Here is a 19,337-nt window from a genome sequence, read left to right as displayed (position 1 = left end):
TTTCATGTTAGGTTCATGGGGGGGGGGGATGACTCTGGCAGAATCCTATTCTGCATATATTTGTGCTCTCGAATCACAAAAGGAGAACTCACAACACGACTCTGTATTGTGCCAGCACAGGCCAATATCCAGGATGGGTGATGCTGGCATGGGGAGAAGCCATACCAGGGCTTCTCACGTGGGACAGGGCTGAGCTGTAGTGGCTCCCATGCTGCCAAAGTAACATGGGTGGGTGGTGCCATTGACACCCCTACTGCAGCGCTTTCAACATTTAATTCTACTGACAACCATTAAAGTGATTTTTTTTTTTTGCAAACAAAAAACAGAGTCGAGTCAGCGAAACGCTGGAGAGGTTGCTCCTCTGCAGGCACATACCTCCACTTGTGGTGAGATTGCCCACAAATCCAACCATTTGGGAAATCAGTCCAACAAGAAATAACTAAACAGGTACAGTGGTACCTCTGGTTGCGAATGGGATCCGTTCTGGAGGCCCGTTTGCAACATGAGCAGAACACAACTTGCGTCTGCGCGTCTGTGCATGTGCGGGTCGTGATTCGCCGCTTCTGCGCACGATGTCATTTTGCGCCTCTGCGCATGCGCAATCGGCGAAATCCAGAAGTAACCCTTTCTGGTATTTCCAGGTCGCCGCGGGACGCAACCTGAAAAAACGTATCATGAAGCAAATGCAACACGAGGTATGACTGTATTAGAAGCCACCCCCAGAACTGGCCCTAATGAGTATTTTCCAAAACAATAATGCACACTCACACTATGAAGAGCTCATCTCTTCAGCCAGGAGCACCATAGCTAGACACTGGAGGGACCTGTCAGGAGTGAACATGATACCAAACTGTATGGGAAACAGCCTTACTAGAAATGCTAACCAACAGATTGAAACTAGCACAGGGACAAACAAAAGAGGAGGCCTTCACTCTGGTGTGGCTCCCTTTTATTACACACACAGTACAACAAGAATGCACCGACAGCATATGAATTGATATGGCTAACTTGACCAAGAACCCTTCCCCCTCTCACATACAACCAAAACTCACTGCAGTCAACTGAAGGCAATCAACAATGCCCTGGGCCCCCCAATCTCACCACCAATGGAAACTAATACATGAGTAGAAAGTGAACCTACCCATGTGACACTGACACAAAAACCTTGTACACACACGATTTAAAAGAATGAGAGTTTACTACCCCGTCTCCCCCCATCTCTCTTCTCCCCCAACCTTATACTGTATACAACCTTTATGATCTGAAAATAGAGACGACGTATGTACCTTTGTAACCCAAGAAAATACTAAATAAAAACAATTAAACAAACAAATGTAGTAAGCCTGCAACTTACACAGGAGTTCCATTCTGAAGATCATGCCTAAAACCAAAATTGTGTATAGTCAAAACATATTGGGTTCAATGGCAAGTGGGATTGCCAAATCCTGTTTTCTTGTATGTCCACTCCCTTTCCACCCTCTTTTAATTTTTTAATTTTTCACAAGCATGCAAAGCTGAATATGCACTAGTTAAATGTGTGTAAGTTGCAGGCTTATTGTGATGAAAGTGTTACAAAAGAGTGATGTTAAAAAAAAATTCATCCACAGAATATGGGGTGGGAAGAAGGGGCTAAACTTCATTGTCTCTCTTTGCAGCTGCTCCTCTCCCCAATGAGGAAATGTCAATTCGTTTTTTTTAAAACAATAGCATTATTCTGAGGCAATCTTAACTAATCAGAGATCACGGAGGTGACATGAAAACATGATCATGCAGCCAATCTTGACCACAGCATCACAAAGACAAATTAAAGAGAGGGTAGGAATCATTACCCTCACTCTGAAGAAGATTCCTGATGGCGTTAAGAAGTTTGAACGGAGCAGGGAAAGTGCTTTCTGCCAGAGTTCTATATGGCACCTCCTGATAAAAAAAGCTGGTGTGCTTTACCAGTAGGCAAGTTTTGTGTATACGTGCAAAACGCTGTGTTCTGCTCCATCTAAAACAGCAACCAAAACAAATAACATCTATTCTTTATGCTGCCAACAAAGCATAGACCCTATTTTAAAATCATGTCCTCTCAGAAATACTGATTCCAAAATGTCTACACTTTTTAAAATGCAATGCCTCAGATTCACTAATACTAGCAATGGTTTTTTAAAAATTCAATAAATCATAATTCGTGATACTTAAGGGATGAGATTAACTTACACCTGTAGAGAAGGATGCTGTGCTGTTTGCAGGACAGAACTCAAACACACTTTATCACACTGATCAGTAATTAACAGACTGTTGCTTTGTGGGAGCAGCCCTCATATATCTTTGCCAAAGCTCTCCACAAGCTTCTGCTTCATTATTTTGTGCTTTAAAATGCACATGAGGCACACAGTTCTGTGCATATTCCTTTACCATTCTATGCTCCGAATACAAAATATAATTCTTTCCAATCTGTATCCTTTATCCCAATTTCAGTACTCCGTCAAAATATGCACAGTGAGGCAGTAATAGTGACCTAAATGCTTTATTAAGAGTGGGTTTACAATGGATATCATTATAACTTCAGACATCCAAGAAAACTCAGTTGGAGGGGCTGTAAATGGGTTTCCTTTCCCCACAATTTTCAGTCTCATTAAAAGATGGTACACAGCCCCCCTGCGGAAACATAGGAACATAATCTCCACATCAAAAGCACATCTCTCTTGATAAGAGTTGAAGAAGACAAAATGGAACCAAGGTGCTGGTAGTGCCAACCAATCTTGGCTGGCCTTCATAACTGGCTGAAGCAAAAGCTATACACAGAACGGAAGTTCCCAGCAAGCTGTGCTGAAATGTAAACAGACATGTAAAACGTAACAATCCCATGTCTGCTCCTTAAGGCAGAATGGAATTTCCCAACAGTTTTCACCTTGGCCCTGTCCTACCTTTAGGGGAAGTCATCAGAATTATGAGACCTTACACTGAGCTCAAGACACTGCATAACTGGGCTGGAGAGGATGAACCTCTGCTTTCCTCCACAGATGGGAAGGCTGGTCGCTCATGGCTATTACAAGGTGGGGGCGGGGAGGTACAGATCGCCAGTGGCCACCTGGTAAATGTATCTGTGGACCCTTTGCTAAAGAAGACTCAGTCATGGAGGAGGCACATTCAAAGCCAGTCAAGAAACAACAGAGAAGGAGTACATTACCAAATCTGTGAGCCATGGGTGAAGATAAAGACCAGTGGAGGTGCTGGGTGAAAGAGGCTGAAGAAATGGTATCTGCTGTGGTGCAAAACACCACTAGAATTCAGGAGCCCGATACAGTCCTTTGCAGCCCTTGCTTAAATTAAAGCTGGGGCTGCAAGGGAAGAAAGAGGAGTGCACTTAGAATGTGCTCCTGATTATTTAAGTTGAATCACCTGGTGGGTGATTCAGGTGGATGTCCCTGCCCAGCTGTTAATAGTATCTCAGGGAGGGTGGCTCAGTTCTAGATCTGGCTGTGGGGCAGATTCAGTTCCCTAGCCAATTTAATGGGAATTTACATGAAGTATTGGCCATGAAGTGGGCAGTGGAACTGAAAGAGTGAAGGGTGGTTCTTCCCTTGCTTGAATGCCCTCTCACCTGAATGCCTTCTTCCCCTCACCCTGTGCAAGGCATTTATTATTGCTTCACCTGTTCAGGGAGATTTTAAAGCAAAGCTCTGGGAGATCTGGGCTTAAATTAAGCCCTGGATTAAAACTCACACAAATGGTCACAGGACTGGTCAAGGATAAAGGCTTTCCCCCTTCTTAGGTTGCACAGGTGCTGGATTGAATCTAGCAAAAAAATTACTGCTCTGCCTTGATGCTGCTACTGCTGCTGCATTAAGATGTGGGTAATAATGTGTTTGGGAGGATGTTGCATCACTCAAATGAGCGTTTCCACATGTGCAACGTGTTATGCAAGCACAAATTAATCTGCAGACCTTTTCTGCCAATCTAATTATATGGGTTGTATGCAGAAATACCCTCTTAAAAGTGTGAAAGGGGGATCACTGGCTCTGTATAGCAGTCACATTTGATTGGACTCCAACAAAGCAGGCCAGAGCTGTAAGGGAAATGTCAAAATATCATTATAACCAGTTTCCCCCCAGGGGTAATATATCGTGGTTTAACTTTATGCAAACAAACATTTCTTTGATGTGCCCAGACCTTTTTGTCCCTGACAGGTCATTTTTATGTAAGCTAAGCTTATTAAAGGTTCAGTGTTCATTGGCCTTGTGGAATTCGTGGTGGAATCCTTTTGGCCTGGGATCTGTTTTGCATTCTTTAGCCCAAAGACAAGCTGTAGCTGAAAATAAATGGATCTGACTTCATTGCCTGATTACCTTTTGTGTCCCTTGACATCATTCAAGTGCCTGCGTCATTCTCATTTTAATTCTGGCCGCTGTTGCCATAAGGTAAAGAAATTATTGATTAATCATAAAAGCTGTAGACACAAACAAAAACGGATGCATGAGAGGGGAAACAGCTTTACCAGAGAAGATAGGGTTTTTTTTAAAAAAAACCCTCCCAAGATTAATTATCACAAACATCCCTGCTGTAAATGATTTTGCATCATCTTTAATCTTCCATTCTATGCATCTACAAAGGTTATTGCATTATATAATGAGTATATTGCTGATACCAGGGGCCTGATTCATGTTTCACTTAGAACAGTTTTATAGCTTAAGAATTCCATTATGGAAGCTCCCCAGCAGTTGTAAATTTACAAAGCTCCATTGGCTTCAGCAAAGTTATGCTGATTTAACCTAGAAATAATTAGAAATGTTTCTAATTTATAATGCCATGAGATCTGGATTGCTCCCTTTGCATATTTAACAGCTCTTGTGAATGGGATATATTTTTAAGACTGTCCACCAGCTGTATTGTGCAGCATGTTGTGCTGTAAATGTGATAGGTTGTATCCAATGGGTGCTTTGCTTCTGCAAGTTAATTTCCAACTACTTTTGCTCCCTGAAAAGCTGTTCCTAAAGACTGAGCTAAAGCTGTGTGTTTTTTAATGTGAGCTGATGGGTCTCCCCCACTTTGTCTAAGTTTCCCCCCTCTTTATAAATGTGTTATTCAGTGCTATTTTTCTAGAAAAAGAGGTGCCGGAACTCACCGTAAATATGTCCCTTGTTCTCTTATAATGACAATGGTGCCCACCTGTGAGGTGCCGGAACTGCTATCTGATGAGTGTGTTTTTATTTGTGTGTGTGTGTGTGTGTGTGTGTGTGTGTGTGTGAGAGAGAGAGAGAGAGAGAGAGAGAGAGAGAGAGAGAGAGGGAGGGAGGGAGAGATAGGGAGACTCTCTTGAACTGAAAGGGATATGTGGAATTCTGGAGTAGGTAGAGGGGGATCAGTGACAATTAGGTGCAAGCAGAAGAGTTTTCCATTGGCTATAGCCTGCAGCATCCAAAGCAGTTAAATGAGAGAGTGCATTATGGTGATCAGTTTGATACACTTGGTCCACTTCTAACACGCTAAAGTCTCCGTATGCCCATTTGCAAAGTGGTCTATTTAGAAGCAAGGCTTCATTTCAACAAGATGATGAAGCAGGACCTCAGGAAGAAGTAGCTTCTTAAGGGTCACATCACATATCTAAACTGGGCGGGCACTTTCAAGAATGCAAGTTGAATAGATCTGTGCATGGTTTTTTTGTATGTGCTGATGGTATCATAAAATTGCTCAAGAATCTGCTCGGCTAAAAAAAAAAAAGTCAAGTCACATTGAGTACATCCACCAGTCAGTAGGCTTGTTAACTTTTTATTTTTTTTGGAAAAAAAAATATTGATCCCCCCAGGTGAAGCTAAGAAATGGGACCAGGGCAGAACCAGACATGTCAGACACACAGACAGGTAAGCGCTGACCCACATCACCCATTTTAAGCACACCCAACATACATTTACTGCACACATGTTTTCCCCAAGAATCCTGGGAACTGTAGTTTGTTAAGATGGCTGGGAATGATAACTCAGTGAGGGGGAAACTACAGTTCCTAGGACTCTTTGGGGAAACGTGTGCAGTAAACATGTGTTCGACGAGCTTTTAAGTGTAAGGTGTGGATCTGCCCAATGGTGCGTCATGCAAAGAGACTGGAAGTTTCTGGAGCTCACTGGCTTTCAGGTTCCCCATACTGATTGCTAGCTTGGCACCACTCAGCCTTTTAGGATTCCTGCAAATGTAAGATTGAACTATGCGTTGACAGTGTGAAGCAAAACTCAACCTTCATTCCCATCACACCAACTCTGTCATGTGAAGTGACCTGTAACGGGAGCTTCCTGTGCAAACTTTAGCATTAACAATAGCGATAATAAGTGGAGAAACACACCTGCAATGATGAATGGAAGAACTTGGGTACATGTACATTATCTAATACCGCTGCCCATAGTGTGTAAAAGATGTTACAGATCAGAAGGGATACAGAGATGAGCTGCATAAGTTATCTAAGACATGAAAAGGATCTTCAGAGAGTCAACATGCTAGTTTCAAACAATATTTGATTTAAGTCATTTGGAGGGAGGGAGCATACTGGTCAATGGCTCTTCTAATTTTTTGAGGAAGACATAGCGAGAGCAAATTGCTACATTGTTGGATACATTCTTATTAGAAATAAGGCACATTTTTTAAAAAAATAAAATAAAAATAAAACCTGTTTCCCAAGGCAGCTAGTGATTTTCTTCATAGTTTGTTTCATTCAAATAAAGGCTCAACCTTCACAAGAAGGGGTCACACAACACAGGCCACCTTTATGCAGTGTATAATCACTGAATTTATCATCCATGAGTGGCCAATTCACAGCCTGAAAATAATTTAGATCAGGGGTGTAGGATTATCAGCAGGGTAAAATCTGAAACAGCAGTGACCGGTGGTTAAAGCTTCTATGTGCTTTACCGACACATCAAACAAGTGTGTGATGGTTGCCTTCTCAGCTACAATCAACTTGATCAATCAATTTCTGTGCATTTAAGTAGTGGTTTGATGATTATTAAACAATAACTCCAGAGCCAACAAGACTAGTCCATTTTAATGATATTTGTTCAGTGAATTCGGAGCCTGTCAAAAAGAGTTGTTGGGAAGAACAATTAATTGGTACAAATGTGAGTGCAAATTCTCTGGATTTCCCCCCACCCCCACCCCCTTTTTACTTTAAAGCATTTTGTTCAAAGTATACAACTTATGTGCACGATAACAAAGTTCATACGGTTTTCCTCGGTGACGATAAAAAGCCTACTTTTTGTTATAAATGGGAGTAAAAATTAAAATGAAAAAGAGAGGTCACAGTTTTGTCATTGGTATGTGAAGGTTGTTCCACGGACCCATCCACAGTTCGTCGTCGTCTGACTGCGTGTGATCGCTGGGTAATTCCAAAGGCTCCTTGACATCCTCGTTGTCAACAATGGACTCCTGCTCTTCTGTGCTTTTCAACCTGTTGCCCCCTGACTTTGTTCCTGTGTTATCAGCGTCTATCGCGGAGGATGCAAAGGAAACACTACACGGTCTTGTGTTCAGTTTGTCACTAGATGATGCCCCCGTTGAAAACGTGTTGAGTGGGACGTTCTCCTCGTGTGTCACTGCCAACTTATCAAGTTTCTTGAAATGTTTCCCCAGCCTCACAGGGGATGTGACCTTTAAATTGTTTGAGAGGCAACTGCGCCGGGTTCGAATAACTGAGCCATTTTGGGCAATGTAGATGTTCCCATTGATATTGGTTTGAATGTTGGGGTTGCTGAGACGATTCCTCTGGCTTTCTGGGGCACTGTCCTCTCCAGTGGAGCTGGTCTCATACTCAGGATCAACGACCAGCTTGATCCTTTTTTTCCTTGCCCACTGAGTGATGACAAAGAGAGAGAGAGAAATCAATTATTTTATAGTTGTTTTTTTTAATGCATAGCACTGGCAGCTCCGTTGCTTCCACTAGAAAACAAAATTAGGTAAGTGAACAATTTCCTTTAGAAAAATCAATTTAACTACACTAAAATATGCTGAATGACTTGTTAACCACTGTGTATTGAGATTAAAACAAGGAATGCCTCAATATGGATATTTTTGTTTCAGAAATGAAGTAGAGGCTATTTACATTAATATCTATAATAAAACAGAGGGGGGAGGAATGTGTGAAGCAACAATTCCTATAAACATCTCTCATCTCTCACTGGACACATGCAGGAAAACACTTTATTCATGACCTGGAAGGGAGGAAGGAAGTAGAATCTAGATTTTGATCTCTGTGGCGGCCAGTGATTACAAAGCACTTCTGAACTGCCTTTGTCTAGTGCCCCCCCCCCCAGATGTCACTGGACTACAACTCCCATCATGCTTGAATATTGGCCGTGTTAGGTGGCATTGATGGGAGTTGCAGTCCAACAAGATTAGGAGTTGGGGAAGCCTGCTGTAGAATCTCTGTTCCCTGACACCATTTGTATAATGAACTGAAGGTGTTTTTAAGTTAACATGCTTGGTTTTGCATTTCTATTAGTGTTGGCAGGAGTGGATTCTCTATATTGGAAAAACTTGGGAAATGAAACACACTGAGGTATCATTCCATGAAATGGTGTGATGTCATCTTCAGGCTGATCTGTTTGACCCCATAAGCCAACCAGTGAGCCCAAGCTGCAAAAAATATGGGTGACTTTTCCTGGGACTCTCTCTGAAAGCCTGAGATTTACATAGTTCTCTCTGAAATACATTCAGCTGAGGCAGTAGATTACAAATGACATCTTATCTCTTGATATGCTTACCTCCATGATCAGATACTGAACTTACATAGAGTTATATCCATGATAACTGTCTCTGTCAGACATAACCAAACCCCCAAAGTTTTCACACCATAAACACAGGCAGATAGATGAACTAGCCTTAGAGATCAACAGGGTATGTACAATATGCCAATAGGGTACATATTTGGAAAATCATTATCACTTCCTCCTAGAATTAATCACTTGAAATATTGTATTGTAATATCAGCTCATGAAGAGCACTTGACATTTCTGCTTCAAGGGGATCACTGCACGAAAGCAGTGGTATTTTACAGCTTGACAATCTTAGTTTCTGAAGCAAGTGTAACCATGTGGATGTTGCAATTAAAGGGGATGGGGAATATACCACATGAAACCATGCTTATCCCCACATGATGTTTCGCTAGCATGAAATCCCGATGCGTGTAAGGATTTGCTCGTTTACATTAATCGAATTACAGTACACAAACCAAAACTTTGGAATAAACCAGCCAAATATAATTGCAACAGATTCAATATAATTATTAATTATCTTCATAATTGGCCTCCCAATCTGAGCACTAACCATGTAAATTTAATGAAAAATAATCTATCTAGTTAATAAGTAGTTTCCATGCTAAATAACGAACCTAGCTATAAGCAATTTGGGTAGGCATAGAATTTATGCAAATAGTTCTTCAGTGAAAAGGTTTTTTTATATATATAAAGCAATTTGATTTCTAAGGCACAGAGACATCTTTAGAAAATGCAAATCACACAGTGGTAGAAATAGACATATCTATCCTCCTCCCCCAATATTTAAAGAAACTGCTAATTCACACACGCTGGCTGTTTGCTTGATTGATTACTGCAGCTTCAGCTTTTCTGAGTGAATGAACCATCTCACAGCACAAGCACCAGAGGAAGAATGTTCATAGCAGCTCACACCACTTCAAACACAACCCCATTCACTGGAGTTCGCCTTCTAAGGATCAGGAAACACTGAGAAATCAAGAATCACGTCTGGACTCAACCTGATCAATCAATCAATCAATCAATCAATCAATCAATAAGTAATAAAAGTTTTGTTGTCAAAGTTGTTGTAATCCGGACAATCCACCCTGTTTTTAATTATTCTTATTATTTTAGCCCCTGTGCAATCCTATTAGTGTGTGTTCAAGTTCATGAAGCTGTTCAGCTAGGAGCCCTTAACTCTTCTGCAAAACATTTCTTTTAATGGAAGAGAGTGGCAGGCTGGCTACTGGCAGGTCCGAGTGTGTCCGAGACTTGCATAATGCTCCCTCCCTCCTAAAAAAGCAACACAGAGAGAGCACAGCAAACCAAAACCACACCTCACTGCACACTGTCTACCTCTTGTTCCACCTCCTGTGTTCTAAAAAGATGTAGAGTCACTGGGATTCTCTGACTCAGCAGTATCTGCAATCCTTGTGGGCCCTTTCTTCCGAATCCTCTCCCTTTTGGGGACATCTTCAGAATCTGTTGGAGTCGCTGAGCTCTTGGTAGTACCTCTCTCTGCCTCACTGTCCTCTGGGTCAATTTCATCCTCACTGCCCCCTCTCTGTTTACTAGAGGTTTCAATGTCATCTGATTCCTCCTCTTCTATAGCTGATGGTGGCTCTTCTTCTTCTTCTTCTGATAGTTCTTCTATGGCGTCATCTAATTCACTTCCTCCTGTAGATGACCGGTTCTTGAGACTGGACTTGGAGCTCCTGCTTTTCTTTGTCCTGGCAGTAACTTCGCTGCTGACGGAGCTCTGCAACGACGATGACATCTTGGACTCTGTATCTTCAGACGCTTTGCTCTGAGAATCGGAGGTTTCGTCTTCGGAACTGCTGCTACTTGAACTGGACCCGGACGAATCTGAACGCTCTTCATCAGAGTCCACTGTGCTTTCAGTGGTTTCGTCTTGGTCCAGCGTCACTGTCAAGTAGTCTTTATCAGAGGCAGAGGTGCTGCTTGCGGACGACGACGACTCACTTGAAGACGACGATGTCCTTCTCCTTTTCTTCCTGCCGTAGTCGCTCACTTCAGACTCACTTTCCGCCGTGACGCTGATTGAAATCCCTGACTTCGAGTCCGATTCGCTCACTTCCTCTGATGTACCACGCTCCCGGAGTTTCTTGGAGGTGCGCTTCAGGGCACGGCCAACCTTCTTTGTCGATATCACGTCACCGGCTGATTTCTGGAAATAGCTTCCCTTGATAACCATGCTGTCTTCTCCTTCCGCTTGGCGAGCTGCTGCCTCCAGCTCTGCGTAATCTGCATCTTTCCCTTTCACTTTCTGCAGCATCATTGGGAAGATCTTTGCCTTCTTCCAAGGAGATGGTGTTGCCTCCGTGGTGGTTCCTGGCTTGGGGGCACTAACTGCTATTCGGCTCAGCTGCATCACTGCTTTGAGTTTCTTCCTTCCCTGGCTGGGGCCTGCCTTTATAGCCGCCCCTTCACCTACTGCACTAATAGCTACTGGAGGCCCTGGCCTCTGGCTTACAGCTCTTCTGGGAACAACTGCACCAGGACTTGTCCTCTGCAAATCATAAGAAACGGAGCTTAGTTATAATTTTAGAAAGCTGGCTGGCTTGAAAACATGGCGCCCTAGAATACTTTGCAGCAGGAAGAAATGAAGAGTTAATTGCAAGGGAGAGGGGAAGAAGCAAAATAAGTATATGGATTAGACTTGTTCTTAACATCACCACTGGTAATATCTAAGGAACAATGAAACTAAAGTAGTTGTGAAAGTCATAGGCTAAGCCTTTTTTTTGGGGGGGGGGAGGGAAATCTCGGCACAGCTTGCAGTGGAGACAAGAGACAATTCTATGGCACAGTAACTTGAATCTTCTGCATATGTTTACACTAGACCTTTTTGATTGTTGCCTGTACCAAAGGCTTTTAGATATGCACTAGTTATATGATAATTCAAAACCACAATTGTCATAAAATGCACTTTATCACTTTAGCCACTAGATGATGCTGCAGCGCTGAAAATGAATAGATGTCAAAGAAACCGTTTTAAAACTCTCTCTCTTTCCCCCTCTGCTCTGCCATATAGACCCATCTAGAGCCCTAAACAAGTGGCCTCTTCAATTTCTCTATCATATTTATTGGCAGAGGCACAGACACTCCCCCTTTTTCCCCTAAGGTATTTTATTTCTTTCCTGGCCACCCTTTTGCATCCTTGCAATGCTCCAGAACTAGAGTTCCCCTGAGGCCTCTGGGGGCTGGGATGGCAGCTTCCACCAAAGAATAGTGCGAATAAAATACTGCAAAAAAAGAAACATTTCAGGCATTTTCTCAGGAAAATGCCTTCTGAGATATTTCAGTTCAGTTCTAGGCATATATTACAGATGCTGTACAGCTTGTCACCAGATTGCAGCTGCAATGTACACAACAGATCGTGTGAGTTGCCTAGATTGTGTGTTTACTAACCATTCACCAATACCAGCCGCAGTACAGTAAATAACCACGTGCTCTTGCTGACATGATTTTGGTGACCAGTATTTGCATAGTTTACTTCTGTGGGATGGAGTCCAAGGACAAGGTTGCTATTTTTCAGCAGCAACTCAGTATTGATAACATATTATTAGGGCTTGGGTCATGCTACAAGATTGGTCTCAGATTTATAGTGCCCACAAGGAGGAATGTCTCTGAAGATGCAGAGAGTACACTTTCTTCCTCTCAATCCTCTATATCATGGGTAGGCAAACTAAGGCCCGGGGGCTGGATCCGGCCCAATCGCCTTCTAATCAGCGTGTTTTTCAATGAGTAGAATGTGTCCTTTTATTTAAAATGCATCTCTTGGTTATTTGTGGGGCATAGGAATTTGTTCATATTTTTTTCCAAAATATAGTCTGGCCCCCCCACAAGGTCTGAGGGACAGTGGACTGGCCCCATGCTGAAAATGTTTGCTGACCCCTGCTCTACATCTGTCTACTATCCCAGAGGCAGGTGACAGCAGAGGGAGCTCTAGATCAGGGCCAGGGAAATGTAGCTTTCCAGATGCTGTTGGATTCCAACTCCCATCAGCCCCAGTTGGCATGGCCAATGGTCATGGCACGACCAATCCACAGGTTTTCTCCACCCTGGTCTATGTCATCCACTTGAGAAGTGGGATATGGAAGGTGAAGATAAGAGACCTATGACCCTTGATTCACTGTATTCTCATAAGCACCAGCTTCTCAAGATGATTGAGGGGGGCTGACGTGACATCCTGACATCACACGTGTGACTTCTCGTGATGTCCTGAAGTCACAAGCGTGATATCATGCAACATTGCAAGGAACCAGGGGACAGAGCTGAACGCCCTCTGAACATTGAGGGGGCCCAGCACCCTCACAAAAAACATGGGGGCCCCCCGAAGTGCCTTGGCCCCAAGGAGCCAGCACCCATGCATAGACTGCCATGTGTAATTGTAATATATATTTTAAAACATATCTACTATGGCAGGGCTGTTTTTGGACTACAATTCCCATCTACCCTGACCACTGGTCTTGGAGTTGTAGTCCAAAAACAGCTGGACACCCACATTTGGGAAACCCTGTACTATGCTATCACTCTTTCCCACAACTCAAATTTTTGATTCACAAAAATTCAAATACTGAAGATGGTAACACAATGCGATCTGGGGTGGAGAACACTGCTTGGCTGTGTTTGGACAGAAATCTGCTTGGCTTGGGGCAGCTGCCACCTCCCTCAGCAGCCTCACTTCCATGCCACAGTGATTAGGAAGTCACCCCAGATAAGTTTTTTAGAAGAGCAAGTGGCTTTGGAGGAGAAGAAGTGAATGCAAAGCTTTCCTTCCACAAATGTCCTTCCATTCGCTTACCTCAGAATTGACGCTGACCCTGTCAGAACCGAAAAATTGCTTACCAAATGTCCACATGCCCTGTTAGGAGCTTTGATATATTTGCAAAAGGTCAATACATATGGAACTGGAAAAAATAAATAAATGAATAAACCTACATCTGCTTCTGCCGTAGGTCCCTGTGGGCTATAATAGTAGCCGCCATCGCTTTCCACAACCACTTCGCCATACTCATCATACATTCCAGAAGGAGACAGCAATCGGCGACGACTTCCGTATTGAGGCAATTCGTACCTGGGGGAAAAGCCAGGTACAGACATCCTCTATGTTTGTATCCATGTTGGTTGTGTATACTCACAAATACATGCTAGAGCACTCATCCTTAGCTTGCTTGATTCCTTTTTTTTTTATTAAAGTGAGTACTCTTGTCACATGCCTTTGGCCTCCTATAGTTTTATAGCAAACTGTATCTTATATATGGTATCTTCCTGGTGGCAGTGAGGAAAGAGGGACACACAAACACATATACATACAATTTTTTAAAATAAAAAATTGCCTTTTTGTTTTCCTACCTCAGTCTTATTCTTGTACAGCTATTTTGAGGAACTAGGGGAAAATGTCGGGGGGGGGGGTCACAACAAAACTGCTATGAAGCCCACGGAAGATACACATGTGTAGGTAATGTAGCCATCACTCTGACACTTCTGTAGTCAGTCACAACAAAGGATGGGTGAATCAGTCAATTTTGGTTTCTCTTGGTTTCCTGTTTTTCTACTTACAAGTTCAGTTCGTTTCATTTTCACATCAGTTTGCATTTTTTTTAAAAGAGGTTCTCGTGAAAATTAAGCAGCTATCTATCATCTATCTATCTATCTATCTATCCATCCATCCATCCATCCAATTTATATTTTGCCCTTCCTCTTGAAGGAGCCCAGACTGGCAAACTTTAATGCAAACTTCTCCTAATATACACATTGTTGTATGCAATCTTACCTAATATACATTTTGCGAAGCAATTTCCACTAATATAACGTGTTTTTCTATATTATCTGCACCAATATATGCACTTTGCCTTGCACATGCATTACTGGACATATTAATTATCCAGAGAACAACATTTCAAAATTCAGAGAAGTGCAGATTTCAAAGTATTGTTGTGTTTCAGCCAAGCATATTGTTTTGGAAAACACAGCTTAGGCTGGTTTGACTTTAACGGTGAACTGAATCAAATTTCTCCCCCATCTCTTGTCACAATGGGAGACTAGAATACTATTTTATACTGTACTTGGCCCTGTCCTTGGAAACAGCGACAAATAAATCTAGTGTAAAGAAATCTAGTGTAAAAACTGCTTGGCCATGCCTAAAGCATTCCTTTCGATTCTTGCTCTGGTTGGCATGTAAAGTTGTGAAGTGGTATAGAAAATGCAGAATGAATAATACCCATGTTCATAACTGTAGTAATCTTGCCCATAGTACTCTTGGCCAGGATCAATTCCAGATTCCATAGAAAGTTCCTGTTTGTCACAATACCAAGAAAAAGAGAAAAAGAAAGCTCAGTAGGAATACACAAACCCATAGATCTTAAAGAGCCCTGAGTTCTTGTGTGAGAAGGGTATGAGCACAGACAAAAAGATAAAAGTTGCTGGGTCCTTTTTATCCTCAACCTTTGGCACTGGAATAATAATACAAATAATAATCCCAGGGGTTTTTCTCCCTTTAGTGCCAGTGCTCAGATGTGGGAGACATAAAAAGTTCTTCTGTGTTGCTCTTCAGAATTCTCAGCCAGCAGTGGGGCTGAGGCAAGGGCAATGGGAACTTCAGATGCATTTTTGGAGTATGCCTACATCTATTTTAACTTTCAAGAGGATCCAGTTGACAGAAACTGACTAAAGCTGAAAGAACAATATTTTGTTATTGTGCTTTCTTTACAAACTATTTTCTCTGACATGATGGGATCATCCTGAATAGGGTATCATATTTCTAAAAAAAATAAAAATAAATGTCAAGTTTTGCTTTCCTGCCCCCAACTTCGTTTTATATCATTGCTAAAAACATACTCTTGAGCCAAAGAGAGAGAATTCATTCTCAGTACTCTTATTCCCATGATATAAATTACACAACTACCATACAGTTGTTAAATAATTATTGTACAATTTCTTTATTTTTATTCACTATAGTGTACTTGGATAAACCATTGTAAGTCATGAATACATGCATTTGTCTGAACCAGAGTGCACTTCAACAGTTGCATGAAGTGTTCTCCTGTGTTCTCTGGTAGGAGTGTAAAGAGGGCAGGGGGAAGTTAGCAGTGAGGTCTGAGAGAAATGAAATGAAACGCCATGGTGATAATTATGCTAAAGCTTAAAAAGGTAAAGGTAGAGGTACCCCTGCCCGTACGGGCCAGTCGTGTCTGACTCTAGGGTTGTGCGCCCATCTCACTTAAGAGGCCGGGGGCCAGCGCTGTCCGAGGCACTTCCGGGTCACATGGCCAGCGTGACGAAGCTGCATCTGGTGAGCCAGCGCAGCACACAGAAACGCCGTTTACCTTCCCGCCAGTAAGCGGTCCCTATTTATCTACTTGCATCCGGGGGTGCTTTCGAACTGCTAGGTTGGCAGGCGCTGGGACCGAACGACGGGAGCGCACCCCGCTGTGGGGATTCGAACCGCCGACCTTTCGATCGGCAAGTCCTAGGCACTGAGGCTTTTACCCACAGCGCCACCCGCGTCCCATGCTAAAGCTTAGATCAATGTAAAGCACAGTGCCTGTTCACTGTAGTGTTTGTTTTAAGTTATGATGATAAATATCCTAACATTGATCATTAGTAATGAATAGTCACTGCAATTATTTTACATGCATCTAAGGCAGGGGTAAGAGAATCTGCAGTCAGACGTTGTTTGACTATAACTCCCTGACCATCAATGATGCTGGCTGCAGCTAATGAGGGTTCGAGTCCAACAACATCTGGAGGAGTAGGGGGGGCCACCAGTTCCCCACTCCTGAGCTAAGCAGACATATTTCAAGTTGCTTGGAAACTAAACTTATAAAAATAGTGTGAAGTAGACTGTTTTTCTTTGAAACAAATTTTAACAGTTGGAGACATTAAATATGGGGAGGCAGTAACAAAACTCTCTATCAAACTTGCTTGGAGGGATGTTATGGTCAATCATGCACAGCTTACGTTGCAGCAAGAACAACAAGCATTCATCATGGATTACCAAAGGACATACCAACAGGGGGGAAAAAAGGCTGATATAGCTCAAAGGCTGACATATCTCCTGAATCACATCCATATTGTTTCACTATAATAGCCATGAGTTGTTACAACGTGCTCTGCTGGGCAATATCTATGGCTGGTATCCTAGTTCATTCTGCTCAAAAGCAGTTGGGCCTGTATTGAAGTAACATCTTTTTCATGGGTGGGGAGCCCAGGATCAAGCCTTGAAGATGTGCAAATCTGACACCATGTGGATTGTTGAGTTGGCATAAATACATATGATGCATGCACCACTTGCTTCCAAGACATGGTCCTTCCTCCTTTTGAAACCCAAAGAAGGATCAAGCATGTGAGAATCATTAGTGCACGTATGTCGAGATGTGCAAACTTCAAGCTTGAGGGATCTATGTTGGCATTTTTACTAGAACCTCAAAGTCTACTAGCCAAAATTTGGTGCAAAAGGCATACATGTAAAATTAAAGAATTTTAGGCCAGAAAGTTTTTTTGGAATACTAGAATCCTTCTACACAAAAAAATCTTCCTCCTGGTTCATCCCCAGGATATATTTATTCCAGCAGTGAGAAAGGCATTTTGTTTTTGCCATTGTTAAATAATTGAGAGTCAAAAATCCTTGCCAGTCTTCTGCAAATCACTACTAGATCAAGGGCTGCCTTCTTCCTTCTGCTTTTATGTGTTCTTCATTGCCTTGTGCAAGATATAAGTCTGGCTTTCCTCACGTGGAGGATGATACTATGGCCTGAACCTCTAAACCAAGTCTTGCATTTCATAACTAAAGCACAATCACTTATCAACATACTTTACAAAGAATTGAGGGTATCGTTCATGCTGCTAATGAAAGTTCTTAAGATTATTAGAGCATAAAGGGTGCTTGTAATTATCATTCAGCTTCTTGAGTATAGCTTATAACACTGCAGTTAATTGAGTTATTTGGGACAAAAAGGATCTTGGGACAGTTTGAGTAACAGCAGAGAAGCTATAGAAATATGTCAACTTTAAAATCACACAACTGAAGTCAGCAGGCTCAGGTGCATGAAAATATCACAGTATTGCCAAATAACTTGTCAAGATAAATACACTGAAAAACAGATTTAAAAACTTGTTTTCTCCTTCAGTGTTAATGATAAGGAAGTGCCAAATGTATAATTGTGTGTCAGAAGGTATTCTATATGAGTGCACCCAAAGTTCTAGAAGAAAGTGAGAAAATTGTACCTCTGGTCTGAGAAGGGACGGCCTCAGCAATTGCTGTTGCTGACAAAGAAAATTGGAAACAGAAACAGGTTGATGAGAAAGATATAACAGAAAATGCAAGTAATTTATTTTGAGGTTGAAGGGTTACGAGGTAACCTTTAAACCAGCACGACAACAGTAGTTTTGCTTATGACTCTAATGGCCAAAATATTGCTCAGAGCTAATTTAGTTCTACTCTAATGATGGATTTTCTCAAGGCAAAAGGGCAAAGCCACTTCAGATCCACATGTATTAAATTCAGCTTGGCAAAGGTCCCAACAGGCCATAGATGTTCTTGGCCTCTAGGGAACTGGTTCCCACAGTTGTCAATATTGTCATCTTCTTCCAAGACATTTATACTTATTCTGAACAGATTCCTGAGTCCGAAACACCTGTCTTGTGTTAGTTTTGAAGAGTGACCACATGTAACAATCAATCAATCAATCAATCAATCAATCTTTATTGTGGTCAAAGACCAGACAGGGCCACATGTATAATTTACAGATTTCCTCTTCAAAACTCACGTGAAGAGTTATTTCTGGAGGGAAGAGTTACAATTAACATACTTCAGTGTCATCTATATATATAACTGAAGCTAAATGTGTGTTTTGATCTGGGAAATCTGTTCTCAAGTGCAAAATGTTGATTGTAGCAGTTCTAGCCAGTGCTTTTTTTCTAGCGAAAAAGGTGCCAGAATGTACCTCCCTTAGAATACCCACCTGAGCCCAAAGAGGGTCTTCTCACCAGCCAGAGGTTTGTTGAGGCTGCTCAACTGAGGCGAAGGGCACCTTTCCATGCCTCAGCTGAGCAACTTAACAAACCCCCTGCCCATGCCACTCCAGCTCACATATCATATGGATTTCCCATATATCAGCTGTTAGCTGGGGGGCTGAAGAGCCTCAGTAAAGCCCAGATGCACATCCAGCTCGTGAGGACACTCTCTCTGGAGTCTGTAAGGGATTTCATCTTTGTGCTCTCAGGAAGGTCTCCTTGCAAGCCAGAGGTGAAGGGGGACTTTGCTGAGGCTGGTCAGGTGTCTCTTCCCACTTCCGGGGCCCAGCTGAGAGGTGCCAGCACACTGTTCTGACAAGTTCTGGTTCTAGCTCCCTGAGCCCATTTATCTCACAACTGCCAGTCCAACTGGGTTTTGAACAACAAATGGGAGAGAAGCTTTCATATATTCTTATGCAGAATGCCTTGTGCAAGCCCTATTCATGAAACACTCCAACTTCTAATGCTCAGACACTAGGCAAGCATTCATGCAAAAATTACTTTTTTGAAATATAATTACAGAATTTGGAAAGGCATTTCACAAAACAGGTACCGAGGAGATGCCAGGTGTGCTGT

General features: G+C 42.3%; 1 protein-coding gene across 11 annotated transcripts in view; it reads right to left on the bottom strand.

The window, feature by feature from the left end:
* Positions 1-6,999: 6,999 nt before the first annotated feature.
* PCDH15 (protocadherin related 15) overlaps positions 7,000-19,337 on the bottom strand; it is a 628,220-nt gene continuing 615,882 nt past the window's right edge. For 10 of the 11 annotated variants that reach the window (XM_053388594.1, XM_053388605.1, XM_053388603.1 and 7 more), the window contains 4 exons: positions 17,973-18,011; positions 14,968-15,041; positions 13,686-13,821; positions 7,000-7,821 (listed from right to left, as the gene is read on the bottom strand). In XM_053388594.1, coding sequence (XP_053244569.1) covers positions 7,270-7,821; positions 13,686-13,821; positions 14,968-15,041; positions 17,973-18,011 — 801 coding nt within the window. In that variant the 3' untranslated portion in view covers positions 7,000-7,269. The remainder of the gene's footprint in view (positions 7,822-13,685; positions 13,822-14,967; positions 15,042-17,972; positions 18,012-19,337) is intronic. The other variant, XM_053388604.1, reaches the window with a different exon arrangement.

The sequence above is a fragment of the Podarcis raffonei genome, chromosome 5, assembly GCF_027172205.1.
Source record: "Podarcis raffonei isolate rPodRaf1 chromosome 5, rPodRaf1.pri, whole genome shotgun sequence".
Taxonomy (NCBI): Eukaryota; Metazoa; Chordata; class Lepidosauria; order Squamata; family Lacertidae; genus Podarcis; species Podarcis raffonei.
Note: the sequence above shows the minus strand (reverse complement) of the source record. Positions and strands in the feature narration are given on the sequence as shown.